The 17128-nt window shown below is 36.0% G+C and overlaps 1 protein-coding gene and 1 long non-coding RNA gene across 4 annotated transcripts in view; one reads left to right on the forward strand and one right to left on the reverse strand.

Moving 5' to 3' along the window:
* Positions 1–17128, forward strand: part of LOC136041915 (uncharacterized) — a 444858-nt gene that overhangs the window by 20467 nt on the left and 407263 nt on the right. The gene's annotated exons all lie outside the window — the stretch shown is intronic.
* LOC136041906 (NFX1-type zinc finger-containing protein 1-like) overlaps positions 3771–17128 on the reverse strand; it is a 99189-nt gene continuing 85831 nt past the window's right edge. For all 3 annotated transcript variants that reach the window (XM_065726702.1, XM_065726701.1, XM_065726703.1), the window contains exons 9-13: positions 16870–16953; positions 13346–13617; positions 10324–10467; positions 7490–7786; positions 3771–4511 (exon numbers count right to left, since the gene is read on the reverse strand). In XM_065726702.1, coding sequence (XP_065582774.1) covers positions 3918–4511; positions 7490–7786; positions 10324–10467; positions 13346–13617; positions 16870–16953 — 1391 coding nt within the window. In that variant the 3' untranslated portion in view covers positions 3771–3917. The remainder of the gene's footprint in view (positions 4512–7489; positions 7787–10323; positions 10468–13345; positions 13618–16869; positions 16954–17128) is intronic.

Consider the following 17128-nt stretch of genomic DNA (forward strand, 5'->3'; position numbering starts at 1 on the left):
TTGCTTGCGGGAGATTTCAGGCAAACATTACCTATAATACCTAGATCAACTCCTGCAGACGAAATGAATGCTTGCCTGAAAAATTCTAATTTATGGGCACACGTAAAAACATTAAAATTAACTACAAATATGCGTGTCCGATTGCAAAACGATGACTCTGGTCAAACATTTTCAGATCAATTGCTGGCAATGGGAAACGGAAAGCTCCCAGTAGACTCAATTTCAGGACGTATACAACTACCTGCTGATTTCTGTAATTTAGTGACGTCCAAAAATGAATTGATTGAAAAAGTATTTCCGAATATTCTAAAAATAATAAATGGCTAAGTGAAAGAGCGATTCTCGCACCCAAAAATATAGACGTCCACTAAATCAACAATATTGTTTTGACCAAGATTCAAGACCAGGCAGTCCTTTACAAGTCAGTCGACACAGTTTTGGAACCAAATGAAGCGGTTAATTATCCATCTGAATTTATAAATTCCGTGGATCTTTCAGGGTTTCCACCACACGTGCTACAACTAAAAATAGGCGTACCAATAATACTTTTAAGAAATATCAACCCACCAAAGCTTTGCAATGGCACGCGACTTGCCGTAAAAAAAACAATGGAAAACCTAATAGAGGCCAAAATCTTGACAGGGCCTTTTGAGGGTGAGGCTGTTCTTATTCCTTGCATTCCCATGATTCCAACGGATCTGCCTTTTCAATTTAAAAGATTGCAATTCCCAATTCGATTAGCATTTGCAATCACCATTAACAAAGCTCAAGGTCAATCATTAGAAAAATGTGGTATAGATCTCAATACTGATTGTTTTTCCCATGGACAATTGTACGTTGCATGTTCGAGGGTCGGTAAACCTGACAATTTATTTATATGCAGCGACAATTGGACAGCGAAGAATGTTGTATATTCGCAAGTTTTACGCAGTTAATTTGTATTGTATCTATCTATCTATCTATCTATATAAAAACGAGTTGTGTGTATGCTTGTTTGTTTGTAAAAAGAGCGTTTGCATATGACGTCATTATTAGTACATACGGCTTTGTATATGGACAGACAATGGGAAAGCCAAGAATGTTGTATATTCGCAATTTTTACGTAGTTTGAAACACATATATAAATCTATCTATATTCACAGGTGGGACACAGGGACACAACTACAATGGCGCGTAACTAATATGGCGCGTAACGACTTACGCGCGCGCGAAGCGCCACCCCAACAGCTAGTATGTAATAAAAACATGAGAATACAAAAGTTCTTTACGTAAGCTAATTTATAAGTTACGTAAATCTTTTACCAATAAAAAGATTCGTAAAAAATTGAAAGTTCTAGTTGCCTTTTTAATTAACCAGAAAATCGGAGGGCAACTAGGCTTCGTCCCCCACTCTTTTTTCTCAAAATCATTCGATCAAAATTATGAGAAAGCCATTTAGCCAAAAAAAAAAAAAAAAAATGCAAATTTCGTTTTGATTATTCCTCTGCGGAGAGCCAAAATCAAAACATGCATTGATTCAAAAACGTTCAGAAATTAAATAAAAAAACAAGTTTTTTTAACTGAAAGTAAGGAGCGACATTAAAACTTAAAACGCACAGAAATTACTTCGTATATGAAAGAGGCTGCTTCCTCATCAACGCCCCGCTCTTTACGCTAAAGTTTTTTACTGTTTTAAAAAGAAGAATCGAGAGAAAGAGTCAAACTTTAGCGTAAAGAACGGGGCGCTGATGAGGAAGCAGCCTCTTTCATATACGAAGTAATTTCTGTTTTTAATTTTACATCATTTTTCCTCAGGTTTTTTCCTAGGGGTCACGCTAAAGTTTGACTCTTTCTCTCAATTCTTCTTTTTAAAAGAGTAAAAACCTTTAGCGTAAAGAGCGGGGCGTTGATGAGGAAGCAGCCTCTTTCATATACGAAGTGATTTCTGTGCGTTTTAAGTTTTAATGTCGCTCCTTCCTTTCAGTTAAAAAAACTTGTTTTTTTTATTTATTAGCTTACAAAGCTTGTGTTTATCCAGAAAAAGAAGAGACGGTTTATTCTTTTGGCTAGTATTTACATAAACTTTTAGAAACCAGAGAAAAATGAATTAGGCCAACAAATGAAATTTAACTTCGAATGAATGGAAATTAGAAAAAATTGAAGCCCCCTCAGCATTATACTAGGGTATAATTCATCTTCTACTTAAAGAAACTTGACAGTTTAAAATAATTTGGGTTTTGAAATAGAAAAGAAAATCGCCCATTTTTTTGGAAGCGCATCTATTTTATGGTAATAAAGAGATTGCTTTCTAGCAAGCATAGCGGTGGGTTTCCTATTCTGTAGTACCTGCATCAGAGGTGCTTACAATGGTTTCTTATCATAAGAATATCGAGGAACTGTTGAAGTACAGCCGTGCTGTTATGGTAGCACAAAGGATTCATGCTCTGCTTAGCAATACAGGGCGTAAAGATCAATCTCCGCTGCAGCAAGTCTGGGCAACAGGTTTGTTACTTAACAAAAATCTGTAAAAGAAATCCAACAATTTAAACGCCATTTTGACTCCCTAAGTGCCACCAATGACTTTGGAGGATCAATACCCAGTATCCCGGAGTACCGCAATTGAGTAGGCTTCAGCCACCCTTTCCATTCTTGTCTTCAAATCATTTAGGCTGTAGGCTCATTGTGAAAATTGATAAATTTGGCCAATAATACATTCCCTATTACAATCCCTGTGTCAAAAATGAATATTAGCAAAAAATTCATGGAGCTTCAACCTGATCATCTAAGAATTTAAGTTTGGGCAGATGCTCGTAAACTTTGATTTTAGAAGATAAAATAGTTCCCCAGTTTTGACATCTTCATCGCGTAGGCGTTCCTTATCTCTTTTGATAGGTCTCGTTCCGGCAACTTAGAAAGAGAAAGATCAATTGTTTCTAGGACACTGGAACTCATGAAGTAAAGGTCTGCTTTTCAGCAGACTCCCTGCTTTTCAGCAGAAGCAGAGACGGGTGCTTCTGCTGGCATGCGGACTAACTGGCTGAGACACCATAAGGTCTGAGTAATGAGCTGACGAAAGTTGGCGTCTGATTTGTTATTGCCAGCAGTTGCAATGTCTGAGACAAGATCGCACCACCTAATCCCTCTAATTTGCCTCAAGAACTTGTTTGGGTAATATCTACGGAATCACGAATAGAAGCAGAAGCCTTCCAGATCTCAGTAACATAGAGCAAGAACTGAGTTACGGTGGTGTTGTAGATTCAAATTTTAGTTTTTCGGCTGATTGGGCTTGGGCCACAAGGATCGAGTTCTTTATGCTGGGCAACTAAAAACTGCAATAGGAGCAGCCGAACTAAAACTCATTGGAGCCTTTGCAAAATCAAGCTCACTGAGCGTCAACCTGGGACAAAGTTTATTCCAATCAAAACTAAGGAGAAAATTAATTTCGGAAAAAAAAGGCAAGGAACCTAAAACCACCATTGTAATGGGCCATTGACACTTGAACATCGCACAGCTTTATACCTGACATTTATGGCAAATTTATAAAGACTAGAATCTTAAGTCTAAAGAGGAGAGTTAATTTTTTATTTAAAATAGACGCTGGACCTACTGATAATTACGACTTAGAAGGGCTTCATTTAAATATACATAAATACAGAAATTCTAAAATTTGGTTATATGTTTAACTTCTTTATATCTTTGCGTAAAATTTCGTTACAAGCACTCTTAAACCGCAGTCAAAATATCTAACAAAAAAAACAATAGTATAGTTTCACGGTAAGATTCAGTGGATATTGTCAAGGGTACTTAACAATATTTGGTAAACGGCCTCAAGGCCATATCACCATGGGCTTTAATGTTCCAAGTTGAAAGAAGGTAGAACGAGTCGGTACTATTTTCTACTATCTAAAATTAAAAAGAATTAATCAAAACAATTTCACTTATTGAAATAAAACGACAAAATCCAGAAATATTATATTTATCTGCATCGAAATACTTCCTATAAAGAGCCGAAAAAAACAAAAAAACTCAGGAACCTTAGAAAAAAAGAGAAAAGAACAACGAAAACTTACATTTACGTGACATTTCCGCTCACAGGAATGACCGCAGTAAAGTCGGAAGTCACATGGTATACTGCAAGGATGACCCTTGGGATCTACGGCACAATGCACTCTACCAATATGACCACAATCAGGCAGCATTTTTTCTACTAGCACTACACATTTGTAATCTAGCTCATTAACATAGCACGGTAGCTTTACAACATGTCCACACGGCAGTTCTTTATCTAATTTAACCATACAGTTGCCACAATTTTCAAAGCACTTTTTCGGGCATCTGTGCTTTTTGATGCATACGTATCGCTCACAAGGTTTAGTGCATCGCTTAACAAGATGATCTCGGTCTTGAATATGGCACATACTTGGACATATGTGACCACATCTTAAAACCGCGTTACATTTTTCCGTGCAGCCACCTTCAATGACAGCATTGAAATCATTAGGACATTTAATTTTCGTCTCTGTTCCATGAATCTGTAAATAAAGATCTTATGATTGCATTTCCTTTTTTTTCAAGCCATACCGGCAAGGAACGACAAGTACAAAGTACCTTTCATCAGTACCAATCAGAACTCAAGAAACTAAATTGTGTAAACAATAAAACACTTAATAAATCATGTATAAATGATGATTCTAAAAATGGAACTTTTATTGATTTGACTATTAGCTATGCATAGCTATTAGCATCAGTAGCGCTTTTAGGCCTCCTAATTTGGGGGAGGGGGGCAAACGATATGAGTGTAAGAATATAAAATAAAAGGCGGATCTAGATCTAGATCCGCCACTGGCTGGCATGCACAAATTTGCTCAATTTGGAAAAAGGCAAAACAATCCTTTAAGGGTTTGGATCGAGGTGAAACTTACATAAACGAGCTCAACATTCCGGGGAACTTTAGGAATCCAGAAATCTTTCCCCAAAACAATAGCACGGACACTTATTTTTTTTTCTTCAAGTACGTGTTAGTAAAATAGGTAAAGAGCGACCCATGCCAGTACTAACTGAACGTCTAAAAAAAGGATATTGGACAACAATATGTTGATCAAAAGAATCGTATTAAAAACACATTCTAAATATAAAAATTCATAAACATTAATTTTAAATATCTAAATCTATTTGGATAAGAAAACTTGCTTTATTTCAAAAGATGTGAGTTAGGTGAAAATTAGACCATGAAATTCGACTTGTTTCAGAAACCTAAAGCGGAGGTTGCAAACTCCTATTAATAAAATACGACAAACCAATTATTCCTGAAAAACCAAGGTGCCAGACGGGTTTGTGATAGGCATATGTAATTATTATTACCACCCCGATTCGACCATCTGGTCGAATCGGAGAAAACAACTTTAACAAGTCAGTTTGTGCAGGTCCTTGACACGTCTACCAATTTTTATCGTCCTAGCGTGTCCAGAAGCACCGAACTCACCAAAGTGCTGGACCTCCCCTAAATCCCCCAAAGAGAACGGATCCAGTACGGTTACGTCAATCACGTATCTACGACATTTGCTTATTCTACCCATCAAGTTTCATCCCAATCTCTCCACTCAAGCGTTTTCCAAGATTTGTAGTTTCCCCCTCCAACTCCCCGCAATGTCACCAGATCTGGTCGGAATTTAAGATACGAGCTCTGAGACATGAGTTCCTTCTAAATATCAAATTTCATTAGATCCGATCACCCGTTCTTAAGTTAAAAATACGTCAGTTTTTCTAATTTTCTCCAAGTTAACACCCCCCCCCCCCAACTCCCCCAAAGAGAGCAGATTCAGTCCGGTTATATCAATCACATACCAAGGACTTGTGCTTATTCTTCCCGCCAAGTTTCATCCCAATCTATCCACTCTAAGCGTTTTCCAAGATTTCCCGTTTCCCCCTCCAACTCCCCCAATATCACCGGATACGGTTGGGATTTAAAACAAGAGCTCTGAGATAATAAGTCCTTCTAAATATTAAATTTCAGTAAGATCCGATGACCCATTCGTAAGTTATAAATACGGCATTTTTTTTTTCAATTTTTCCTCTCCCTCCAGCCCCCAAGATGGTCGAATCGGGGAAAAAGACTTTATCAAGACAATTTGTGCAGATCCCTGACACACCTACCGATTTTCATTGTCCAAGCACGTCCAAAAGCACCGAACACGCCAAAGCACTGGACCCCCCCCCAACTTCCTCAAAGAGAGTGGATCCGTTCCGATTATGTCAATCAAGTATCTAGAACTTGTGCTTATTCTTCCCATCAAGTTTCATCGCGATCTCTCCACTCTAAGCGTTTTCCAAAATTTCCGGTTCCCCCCTCCAGCCCCCTATGTCTGTGGATCCAATTCGAATTGAAAATGAAGCATCTGAGACATAAAATATTTCTATATATCAAGTTTCATTAAGATCCGATCACGTCTTCGTAAGGTAAACATACCTCAGTTTTCACGTTTTTCAAGATTTCCAGTTCCCCCTCCAACTCCCCCCAATGTCAAAAAATTTGGTTGGGATTTAAAATAAAAGCTCTGAAGCACAAGATCCTTCTAAATATCAAATTTCATTAAGATCTGATCACTCGTTTGTATGTTACAAATATCTATTTTTTCCAATTTTTCCCAATCCCCCCAACTCCCCCAAAAAGAGCGGATCCGGTCCGGTTATGTCAGTCACGTATCTTGGACTTCTGCTTATTCTTCCAACCAAGTTTCATCCTGATCTCTCCACTCTAAGTGTTTTCCAAGATTTCCGGTTACCCCCCCCCAAACTCCCCCCAATGACACTGGATCTGGTTGGGATTTAAATCAGAGATCTGAGTTACGAGGTCCTTCTAAATATACAATTTCATTAAGATCCGATTACTCTTTCGTAAGTTAAAAATACCTCATTTTTTCTAATTTTTCAGAATTAACCCTCCCCTCAACTCCCCCAAAGAGAGCAGATCCGTTCCTGTTATGTCAATCACGTATCTAGGACTTGTGCTTATTTTTCTCACCAAGTTTCATCCCGATCCCTCCACTCTAAGCGTTTTCCAAGATTTTAGGTTTCTCCTTCCAACTCCCCCCAATGTCACCGGATCCGGTCGGGATTTAAAATAAGAGCTCTGAGACACGATATCCTTCTAAATATCAAATTTCATTAAGATCCGATCACCGGTTCGTAAGTTAAAAATACTTCATTTTTTATAATTTTGCCGAATTAACCTCAACCCACTCCCCCCCCCACCAGATGGTCGAATCGGGGAAACGACTATTTCTAATTTAATCTGGTCTGTTTCCTGACACGCCTGCCAAATTCGATATATACTTTTTTGGATTTCTGGCCACCTTTTGTCCAACAATATGACAGCGTTGTCCTATGTGGGGTGGACCACCCTCACCCCGATCCTGAGCGAGGGAAGAAATGTCTTACAGCCGTATTCTGCAAAGCAAAATTAATAATAGACTAAGCATTGGGAAAAAAGAAGATTTTATCTAGACATTACCTGGCAGACGAGCTCCAACTGAGGGCCTATTTCATTGTTTTCATCAAGTGTCTTGTGAATACTTTTCCATAGCTTACTTTTCGAGTCTAGACTTCCCATGTTACCAATCATGTAGAGACCCTGCTTAGCACGAGAAAGTGCAACACAAACCCGATTCTCAATAGCGAGGAAGCCGATTTTAGCATCAATATTGGATCTTACTAAAGACAGGATAATGATGTCGTTTTCTTCTCCTTGATAGTTGTCAACGACAGTTATCTTCACTCCGCTCAAACTTTCAAACGATCTCTTTCGTAACTAAAAAGCAAATATTAGAATCAAGGGAATTAATATGGCAACAGACACGAAAGCACATGAGCATTGATGTTGATAAAATTAAATTAATTCCGGCAAAGGCAAAAAAGGAAACATGGCTCAAAGAAAAAGCAGGTGACTAGAAAAATGTACATGGTTGATAAAACACCTGAATCAAAAGTGACACCTGCAACAGATTTTAACGGATCACAAAATTGAAATTTAATATCCTTCAAGGGTAAGAAATCGTTTAACACGTTGTATTTCGTACTTTTTTTTTGCAATTAAGCTCATTTCATAAAAAGTTCTATGTCAATTTCATAGAAAGTTTTGATATCCATGTAAACGATTCTAGTAGCTTCAATTTCACCTGATTCTTTATTATCCCCTCCAAACACTAGTTATAACTACAACAAACGAAATAGTCAAATTTATTTAGGTTATTAGCTCAAATTAAGAGTTTATCAAATAAAATTTCAAAATGATTGATTGAACCTCGTGACTTAAATTTTTGAGGTACCAATATGAAATCATTGAGTTTATCATTTTTTTTTTAATTCCTACAAGAAGCAGTGAGGTTTCGGAAAAAACACGAAAGGGTCACAAACTCCATTTAACTGTCTTGCATGATTAGTTCTTTTACTTTTCCACTTGTTCATTACGAACTATTAATGTTTTACTATCCCATAGTCGACTGAATTTTCTCATTCAAGATTTCTTGCGGTGGGATGATAATTTCTTATGAAAATGTGGCATAATCAGGAATCCCAATTAGCTGAAAGCATTAAACAGAGCAAAAGCTAGTAAGTAAAATGTACTCATATACTCCGTCAATACACTTAGTTACAAATAATCTTAAAATTTAACGTTTTTTTTTTCATAGACAACCTATTTTGTTATTGGTTTTAAATCCTTTATAAGTGAGACATAATTCTTCTTCTTACTAAAGAATAAGAAAGATCAAACAGTTAGACAGCACAAAATGTAAGCGAACTGTAAGCATCCCCTTCTAATGGTAATTCTAGAAATTAAAATTTATTAAGTTTAAATTTACCATCAAAGGTAAAAAGCTAAGGAAATTTGCAAAATTTTAAGAAAAAAGGGACAAAACTCCAGTTTGGGCTGCGTTTTCGATTAGAATTGCATTATCATATTCAGCATCTCCAACAACTCTTTTATGTTTCAAGTTCTATGTTCATACACAAAAAATCATGTATTTTTTTGGAGAAGTCTGATAGCGTCGGCGTGTTTTATTGGTTTGCTTTTTCCCCCAGGCAAGATAATTTGAGGGAGTGGTCGTAGAATATCGGTTGAAGGCTTATTCGAACAGAAATATAAATTTTTATGCTCTTTTTAAGCAACCAAATTACTGTATTTTCGAGCTACAAGAAATTTGTTTGGCCTCAACAGGACTAAAATGCTATCGACTAGAAATTGTAAAAAACAGAATCTTGAAGGCGTTTCCACTATATTTTACCAGCCTCCTCCCAATGCGCAAATATATAGCCAAATTATATATTCTCCATTTGGTTTTGCGTTTCTTCGTTTCGTCAACGTTGATTCACAGGTTGGTACACAGGTTGAAACAAGAGGAACGCATGATAAAATGCATGGAAATATATAATTGTCAATTACTGAGAAGACTGAGAAGCCTTCTTGACTCCGACAACTGCATAAGCTTAGTCATGTCCTGAGAATACCTAATGACCATACCATTAAGCAAGTGCTTCTAGCTTCTCCTCTGTCAGATTACTGTTGACATCCTGGCGGTCAATTGAAAAATTGGTGGAAAACTGTCAAAACCGATCTCGACCCCATTAGTGGATTTCGAAAGCTTGTCAGAAACCAGAGCTGCTGGCTTCGGTTTTCCGAAGAGCTAGCACAAGATCACGACAATGGGAGTCAACATACGAGGTCTTCTAGATACCAGGTGAGGCGTTCACGTCTGGTCCCGCAGCAAGTACAAGTAAGTGAGAAACATATAATTTGGGCAATATATTTGCACGTTAGGAGGGGTTGTGTGCAAAGTATAGTGAAAGCACCTTCAAAATGTGTTAACTACAAGTTGTCTTTATATTATGAAGTAAAAACTGTTTTCTTCTCAATAGCCCAAATTGTAGGCTAATACCTTAGGCAACTTTGGGACTATAACTGAATTCCTTTCAGTAACAAAATTTTCAATCAAAACTAAAAAGGGATTTTAACTACAACAAACAACATTGTATCATAAGTGAACGTAACTGCAACGCTGTTCCTATGGGTGAACAGCTAGAAAAATCAATTATACAAATTAAGAATAGTTATGATTCTTATGCAGACCTTCAGGGCATGCCTGTGTCATACAGACTTAGGCTGAGACAGATGACCCTGAACTTCTGTTTGGATTCCACAGCTTTGTCAATATAATTTTATCAAATACATTACTTTTCCATGAACTCCAAAACTATCTATTCTAGAATATTCATGCTAGAACTATTTATTAAAGAACATCGTAAAAAACCTAAAAACCGAGAAGGAAGAAGAAATTGACACAAACAAACCTGCAACATATACAGTAGCTGTCCAGAATAAGTAGTCAACACAGTAATCTGACTAGGTAAATATCCTTGTTGTATTAAGTATCGAGCAAGGTTCAAGGATATTTCTGCTTCATGTGGATTCAAGTGAGACTTTTGTTCGTTGTCCTAAAATAAACAAGAGGTTTCAAAGAGAAACCCGACTAGTATAAGCGAGGGTTCAACGCTTCGACTCTTTCAAGCAAATTTTTTCTATTGCACAAAATTTCACAGAAATCCATGATTAGTGAGTTTCTAAAAAAAAATTCGCCATTTTCATTAAAACATGTGTTAAAGAGAAAAAACATATGTGAAATAAAAAGCCAAAATTAAGTACTTTCTAACCCAATTACACATGACAATTAGATAAAGAAAACCAATCAGAGGCAATTTTATATCTTTGCATATAGGCTAGTTAAGAGTCATAACGCTTCAATGTTGGATTATTGTTATTATTTTTTCTTGAGGTACTTCATATGAAAGGGGTGGTCCTATAAACTTTGGAGAGGGCTCATTCGATTGGGAATCGAATTTCTAGTGCCCTTTTTAAGAACCAAAAATGATCTGAGGGCAACCAGCCCCCTCCCCCCCTCCACGCCCTTTGTCCCCCAAATGCATATGATAAAAATTTTGAAATAGCTATTTTGTTTAAAATAGTCGAAAGGGAAAATTACTGTGCCTTTGGGATTGACAAATCCCCAAAAGCCCTGGATCAATGGTTGAAAGTTATGCAAGTTGCTCGTTGTTAACACATAAGTTTTTTTAAGAGATGGTCACATAAACTTCGGAGGAGGCTCATTCGATTGGAAATGATAAGTTCTAGTGGCCTTTTTATGATTCAAAAGGGATCTGAGGGCAACCAACCCCGACCCCCCCCCGCACTTTTTTCGCCAAATGCATCCAATAAAGATTTTGCGATAGCCACTTTGTTCAAAACAGTCCTAAGGGAAAATAATTATGTCTACAAGGTTGACAAAACCCCCAAAGCAAGGGCTATAAGTTTGTGCAACTTGCGCATAGAAGGTTTTATGAAAGGCGTGGTCGTATAAACTTCGAGAGAGGCTCATTCAATTTGAAACCGAAAGTTTAAGTTCCTTTTTTAAAAGATAAAAGTAATCTGAAGGCAACAACCCCCCCCCCAACGCCCTTTTTCCCCAAATGCATCCGATCAAAATTTTGAGATGGCCTTTTTTTGAAAAAGAGTCCAAAGGAAGTAAAAGTAGGTTCAATTTCTAATGAAGGAGGCACAAATTGTTCCTTCTGTCGATTACAAAAGAAATGTTGTTGACTTTAAAGCTATGTTCCTGAATACTTGTAGAAAATACCAAATTTAAAGTATTACGCTGAAAATACGTCATCTATATGCGGAGATGTGACCAATCAAGAATATAACTTTAAATTCGACAAAATTTCTTATTGTGCCACCTTTATTAGAAATTCGACTTACTTTTAGGCAACACTGAAGAATAAAATTTACAAGTAAAGACTTTGAATGAACCCTGTAAATTAACTCTCTCACACAGATCTAGTGAATGAACCAGAATCTATTTCTGACCTGAAAGCAATTATTTTGTTCTGCATAAATACGTTTGTTTTAATTGTAATGCTTTAATTTTTCTGCTGATGACGACCACTGGTGTATGTGGTCAAAATATCCAAATTTGTTGCATCTGTTTTCACTGTTTAATAAAAAGACTTATTGCCGCTTCAACTTTTATTTGTTCGCCATAGAAAGGCAGTTTGGTCTTCGAAAAAAAAAATTACCTAATTTAAGGTATTACGTTGAAAGTAGGTTTCTGAAATATATTAAAATGATCTAAAGTCGGTTGCAAAGAACAACACTTTTTGTAAAAAAAAAAAAAAAAAAAAAAAAAAAAAAAAAAAAAAAAAAAAAAAAAAAAAAAAAAAAAAAAAAAAAACTGTCAATGGAGGAACTGTAAAAAAAGAACCACACTTTTTTAAAATTCGACACATTTGAATGGCCATTGTCGAAAACCCATGCAAAAAAGTTACTGCCCCTACCTTGAACAACAAGGAAAATCGCTTTTTTGCATGTATCACATATAAATTGTACCAGGAACCAAGCTGCGCTTAGTGAAGAGAAAGAAAGTTTTTTTAAGAACTCCAATTTCATTTTATTATACTCGGCAAACAGTTTGCATATTTATTCCGCCAAATTGTTCTATACAATCAACAATTAAACTAAACTGTAATGTTGAAACGCTCATCTTTAGCATTTTTTTTTATAATAATTCCAAGTATTAGTAGCGTCATTCATATGAAAAACGTTGGAAAGATTGACTATGGGAGAAAACATTATATTAAAAAATTCGACCACTGTGAGAGGAGAACCGGTGATCTGTCTTAAAAGTCCAACACGCTATCCTCTGCACTAGGAAGTATTATAAATTCCAATAAAGAAAACACATTAAGAAACCATCTATTTCACACTGGACATTTTTTAGCCCTATTCATTCTTTATGTATTTTTAGGGGAAAAATAATTGTTAATAAAGGTTGCAGAGGTAGTTGTAACCTATTAAAGAATGAAAAACCGTTCATAGTAGCCAAAAATTTAAAAGCACTTTAAAAAATATCAAAGGAGAAAAAATTCCTATTTGAAGCGGATTGACGAATGGTAACTATCATATCAATAAATCTTAATGGTAAAAGTCTGTTGATAACGTAAATTTATGAGACTTTCAAAAATATCCTGAAATCCTCAAAAATGGCGTCGAATGAAAATTGTACCATTGGAATCACCATTGTTGAAAACCACATTGGTAGTTAAGATTGAGAACTGTCCCTAGTGAGGATCTCTCTTCATTCTTTCTTTTCTTTTTAGTGCCTGTGGCTTTTCCTATTCACTTTTTAAAACTTATTTCGTAATGTCCGCCAGTTCGACCCGCTTTCAAGCTATTTGGAGGGAGCCATTTTATTTTCCCAACCAATATTATCTCTTCAAGACTTAAACGTTGCAAATTGTAATGCATTAACAAAGTGCTTACTGCTTTTTCCAAGACTTCATGAGCCAGAAAAAAAACGTTCTGCTTCACCCCTTTTACGTCTAGATAATCAAGTACAGAAGAATCATTCTCCAGTGACTCATATATGGCCGGAGCAATAAGCCTCGCCACTTCGGGTCTCATTCGGTGTTGTAGAGATAAGGTGACGTGCTTCATCCCAAGTTCTATGAAACGTTCAAACATTGAAACATCAAGATTAAAGTCTTTAGCCAATTTGTATGACGACGTAGAAGGCCGCAGTTGTTGGTGGTCACCTAATAGGACAAAAAGTTTTAGAAGATCTAAATATTCGATCTAGATTGAAACAAAGTTCAGAACGAGGCTCATATGCAAGAACTGGCTTGTAGGAGCGACATTTTTCGTTTTATGCTGCTTTTTTACGGTGGGAAGAATCTAATCACCGCGGTATTTTCACACAAAGAGAGAAAATGTAAGAGGCGGCTGTCAAAAACTTCCTGTGGGAGGTTTCCTTAACTTAAGCTATGTGACTTTTAAATTTAAGGCGAATCTGGGCTTTTTGCATCGAAGGTAGGCTGAGCTTGGAGATTGGGAACGCCTCTGAATATATGCCATCTCTGATTCCTTGAGCCACGTTATTCGCTCCTTACTATTCAATTGGCAATTTTACAATTAGGTGGGATTAATGAATATAACATTATATTTTGGAAAGATGTTTCTATTATTAACAGCTTTTTTTTGTAAAAGGCCAAGGATTTTGGCCCTTTTTGAAGCGGATTTGTGCATGAATTTTCCGTTTGCATGACTGGAGGAAAGTGGACTCTTGAATCCTCTACACCCCCATCCCTCCCCTCTTTTTAGTAAAAATCTGAAAACATCCACAGTCTTTGAATCGGATTCCAGTTCTCACAGTCTTTGAATCGGATTTAGGTTCTCAGTTTTGCTACCATGCCTTAATTCATTAAATTTAACATCAGATCTGGCATGACATAGACGAAAAAAAACATGATCCATCATGATCCATCTAAGCTTTGCAGTATCAGCACTGATAAGCTTTATGTCTCTCAGGGTAACAATCTCTGGTTAAATAATAGTCAGCTTCAGAGATGATGGGCTTGCAACATCTACTGGTTGATTTACCTATTATCTATCTATATATATAAAAATAAGTTGTCTGTGGATGGATGGATGGATGGATGTGTCAGGTGACGTCACCTGAAAAAACTGGATCAGGTGACGTCAAAACTGAAAAAACTAAAAAAAGGCAAAAACTACAAAAAAAACTAAAAACTAATAAAAAAAATAAAAAAGCTAAAAAACTAAAAAAACTATAAAGGTAAAAACCAATAAAAAACTAAAAAAAAAACTGAAAAAACTAAAAAAAGGCAAAAAACTATAAAAAAAACTAAAAACTAATAAAAAAAGTAAAAAAGCTAAAAAACTAAAAAAACTAAAAAAAGGTAAAAAACTAAAAAAAATAAAAAATAAAAAAAACTAAAAAAAAGGAAAAAACTGAAAAATAAGCTAAAATAAAGGTAAAAACCAATAAAAAACTAAAAAAAAAAGGAAAAAACTAATAAATGACGACACTCAAAGAGAAAAAAAAGGCAAAAACTACAAAAAAAACTAAAAACTAATAAAAAAAATAAAAAAGCTAAAAAACTAAAAAAACTAAAAAAAGGCAAAAACTACAAAAAAAACTAAAAACTAATAAAAAAGCTAAAAAACTAAAAAAACTAAAAAAAGGCAAAAACTACAAAAAAACTAAAAACTAATAAAAAAAATAAAAAAGCTAAAAAACTAAAAAAAACTAAAAAAACTAAAAAAAGGTAAAAAACTAAAAAAACTAAAAACTAAAAAAAACTAAAAAAGGTAAAAACTAAAAGAACTAAAAAAGAAAAAAATAAATGACGACACTCAAAGAGAAAGCGACCAGGACAAAAGGAATGTTCGATTAGCAATCAACAAAGCACCGGGACACAGGGAGTATAAATGACGACCCGGGGGAAACAGGGGGATATAAATGACGACCGGGACAAAAAAACTAAAAAGAAAAAAAAACTAAAAACTAATAAAAAAACTAAAAAATCTAAAAATCTAAATAAGCTAAAAAAGAAAAAAAAAGGAAAAAAATAAAGGAGAAAAACAAAACTAAAAAACGAATGTATATACAGACCGGGACACCGGGATACAAATGACGACCGGGACCCGGGACACAGGGAATATAAATGACGACCGGGACACAGGGACACAACTACAACGGGGACACCGGGGGAAACAGGGGGATGTAAATGACGACCGGGACACCGGGACAGGGAATGGTCGATTAGCAATCACCATCAACAAAGCTCAAGGGCAATCATTAGAATCATGAGGTATAGATCTGAATACAGATTGTTTTCCCATGGACCATTATATGTTGCATGTTCAAGAGTCGGTAAACCTGACAATCTATTTATATGCAAAGACAATGGGACAGCAAAGAATGTTGTATATTCGCAAGTTTTACGTAGTTAAAACCATATATATATATCTATCTATATTCACAGGTGGGACATAGGGACACAACTACAATGGCGCGTAACTATTATGGCGCGTAACGACTTACGCGCGCGGGGGGGCTTGGGGGGGGCGCGAAGCGCCCCCACCAACTAGGTGTTGGGGTGGCGCGAAGCGCCACCCCAACAGCTAGTCAGTTTATGATAAGCATCTAAGACCAAAGAAACATTTTCACCTCTATGACGGAGACAGCATGTTAATAGCATAGCAGAGAGTTTACGATCCTCTTGCTAAGTATAAATTACTGATTTCTGATGTGCCTCTGAGGCTCAGAAAAAATCGTTTCCCTAACAAAATTGTTCTTACCGTCAAATAAATTGGAAACGAATGGCAAATTTATTCAGATTGAAATAAGTGAAATATACGTGAAAATTTTCGAAAACTTGATAAAATCGGATGAAGAAGGGAGATTCACTCCCCTCCTTTGTATGAAATGTCAAAATTTATTGTGCGAGGTCCATCTGGATAAACATTGGGGTAATACACAAATTCAGGGTATCCCCTGGTTTTCCATTATCCAACCTTGTTTTATAGTTAGAACTGAAACGACAATTTTTAATTTCGACAACATCGTTTAAAGAACATCAAACAGAGAAGAAAGGTTCACTATGAAAAACATTTGCGCCCATAAGGGGGGCAAGGAGGGCGTCATTCCCACCCCTGGCTGAATGAGGCTAACTTAAATTTTTATATTTTTGTTTTGAGATTTCTATTATGCAGCTCTGGAAGTGCCAATTAGACCGGATAAGCCCCCCCCAAGAATTCAGCTTATGGGCGCCCATTATGAAAATCTATCAATAATGATAGAAAGAAAGAGAATGGAAAGTAATTATAACCACAGATAGATGTCTTCTTTGCAATTATACAAAAAAAGGAAAAAAGAATAAAAAAATCATAAGATAACTAGACGATCTAATAGACTATTTAACCACAGAAAAAGAAATAAAAAGAGGCAAGGAGAGTAAAAGGGGAAAAGTGTGTATACTTGCCAATGAGGATAAAATGCTCACACTTCGAAGTTAATGGAACTAAAGTATGTGCTTCTAATACTTCAGCTGCTTCTTCCATTACCACTAAAAGAAAATGAACAAAACAATAGACTGAATCTCAAAATATTTAGGCTTTGCAAGAATTAGTAAACTAATCCTCGTTCATCGTTTATTCAGGATCTTGATACGACTTTCACTACAAAGAAAAAACAAACAATAGCCACAAAACAGCCAATTAAAACTACAACAATCAACAGAA

This window comes from Artemia franciscana, unplaced genomic scaffold (assembly GCF_032884065.1).
Source record: "Artemia franciscana unplaced genomic scaffold, ASM3288406v1 PGA_scaffold_49, whole genome shotgun sequence".
NCBI classification, from domain to species: Eukaryota; Metazoa; Arthropoda; class Branchiopoda; order Anostraca; family Artemiidae; genus Artemia; species Artemia franciscana.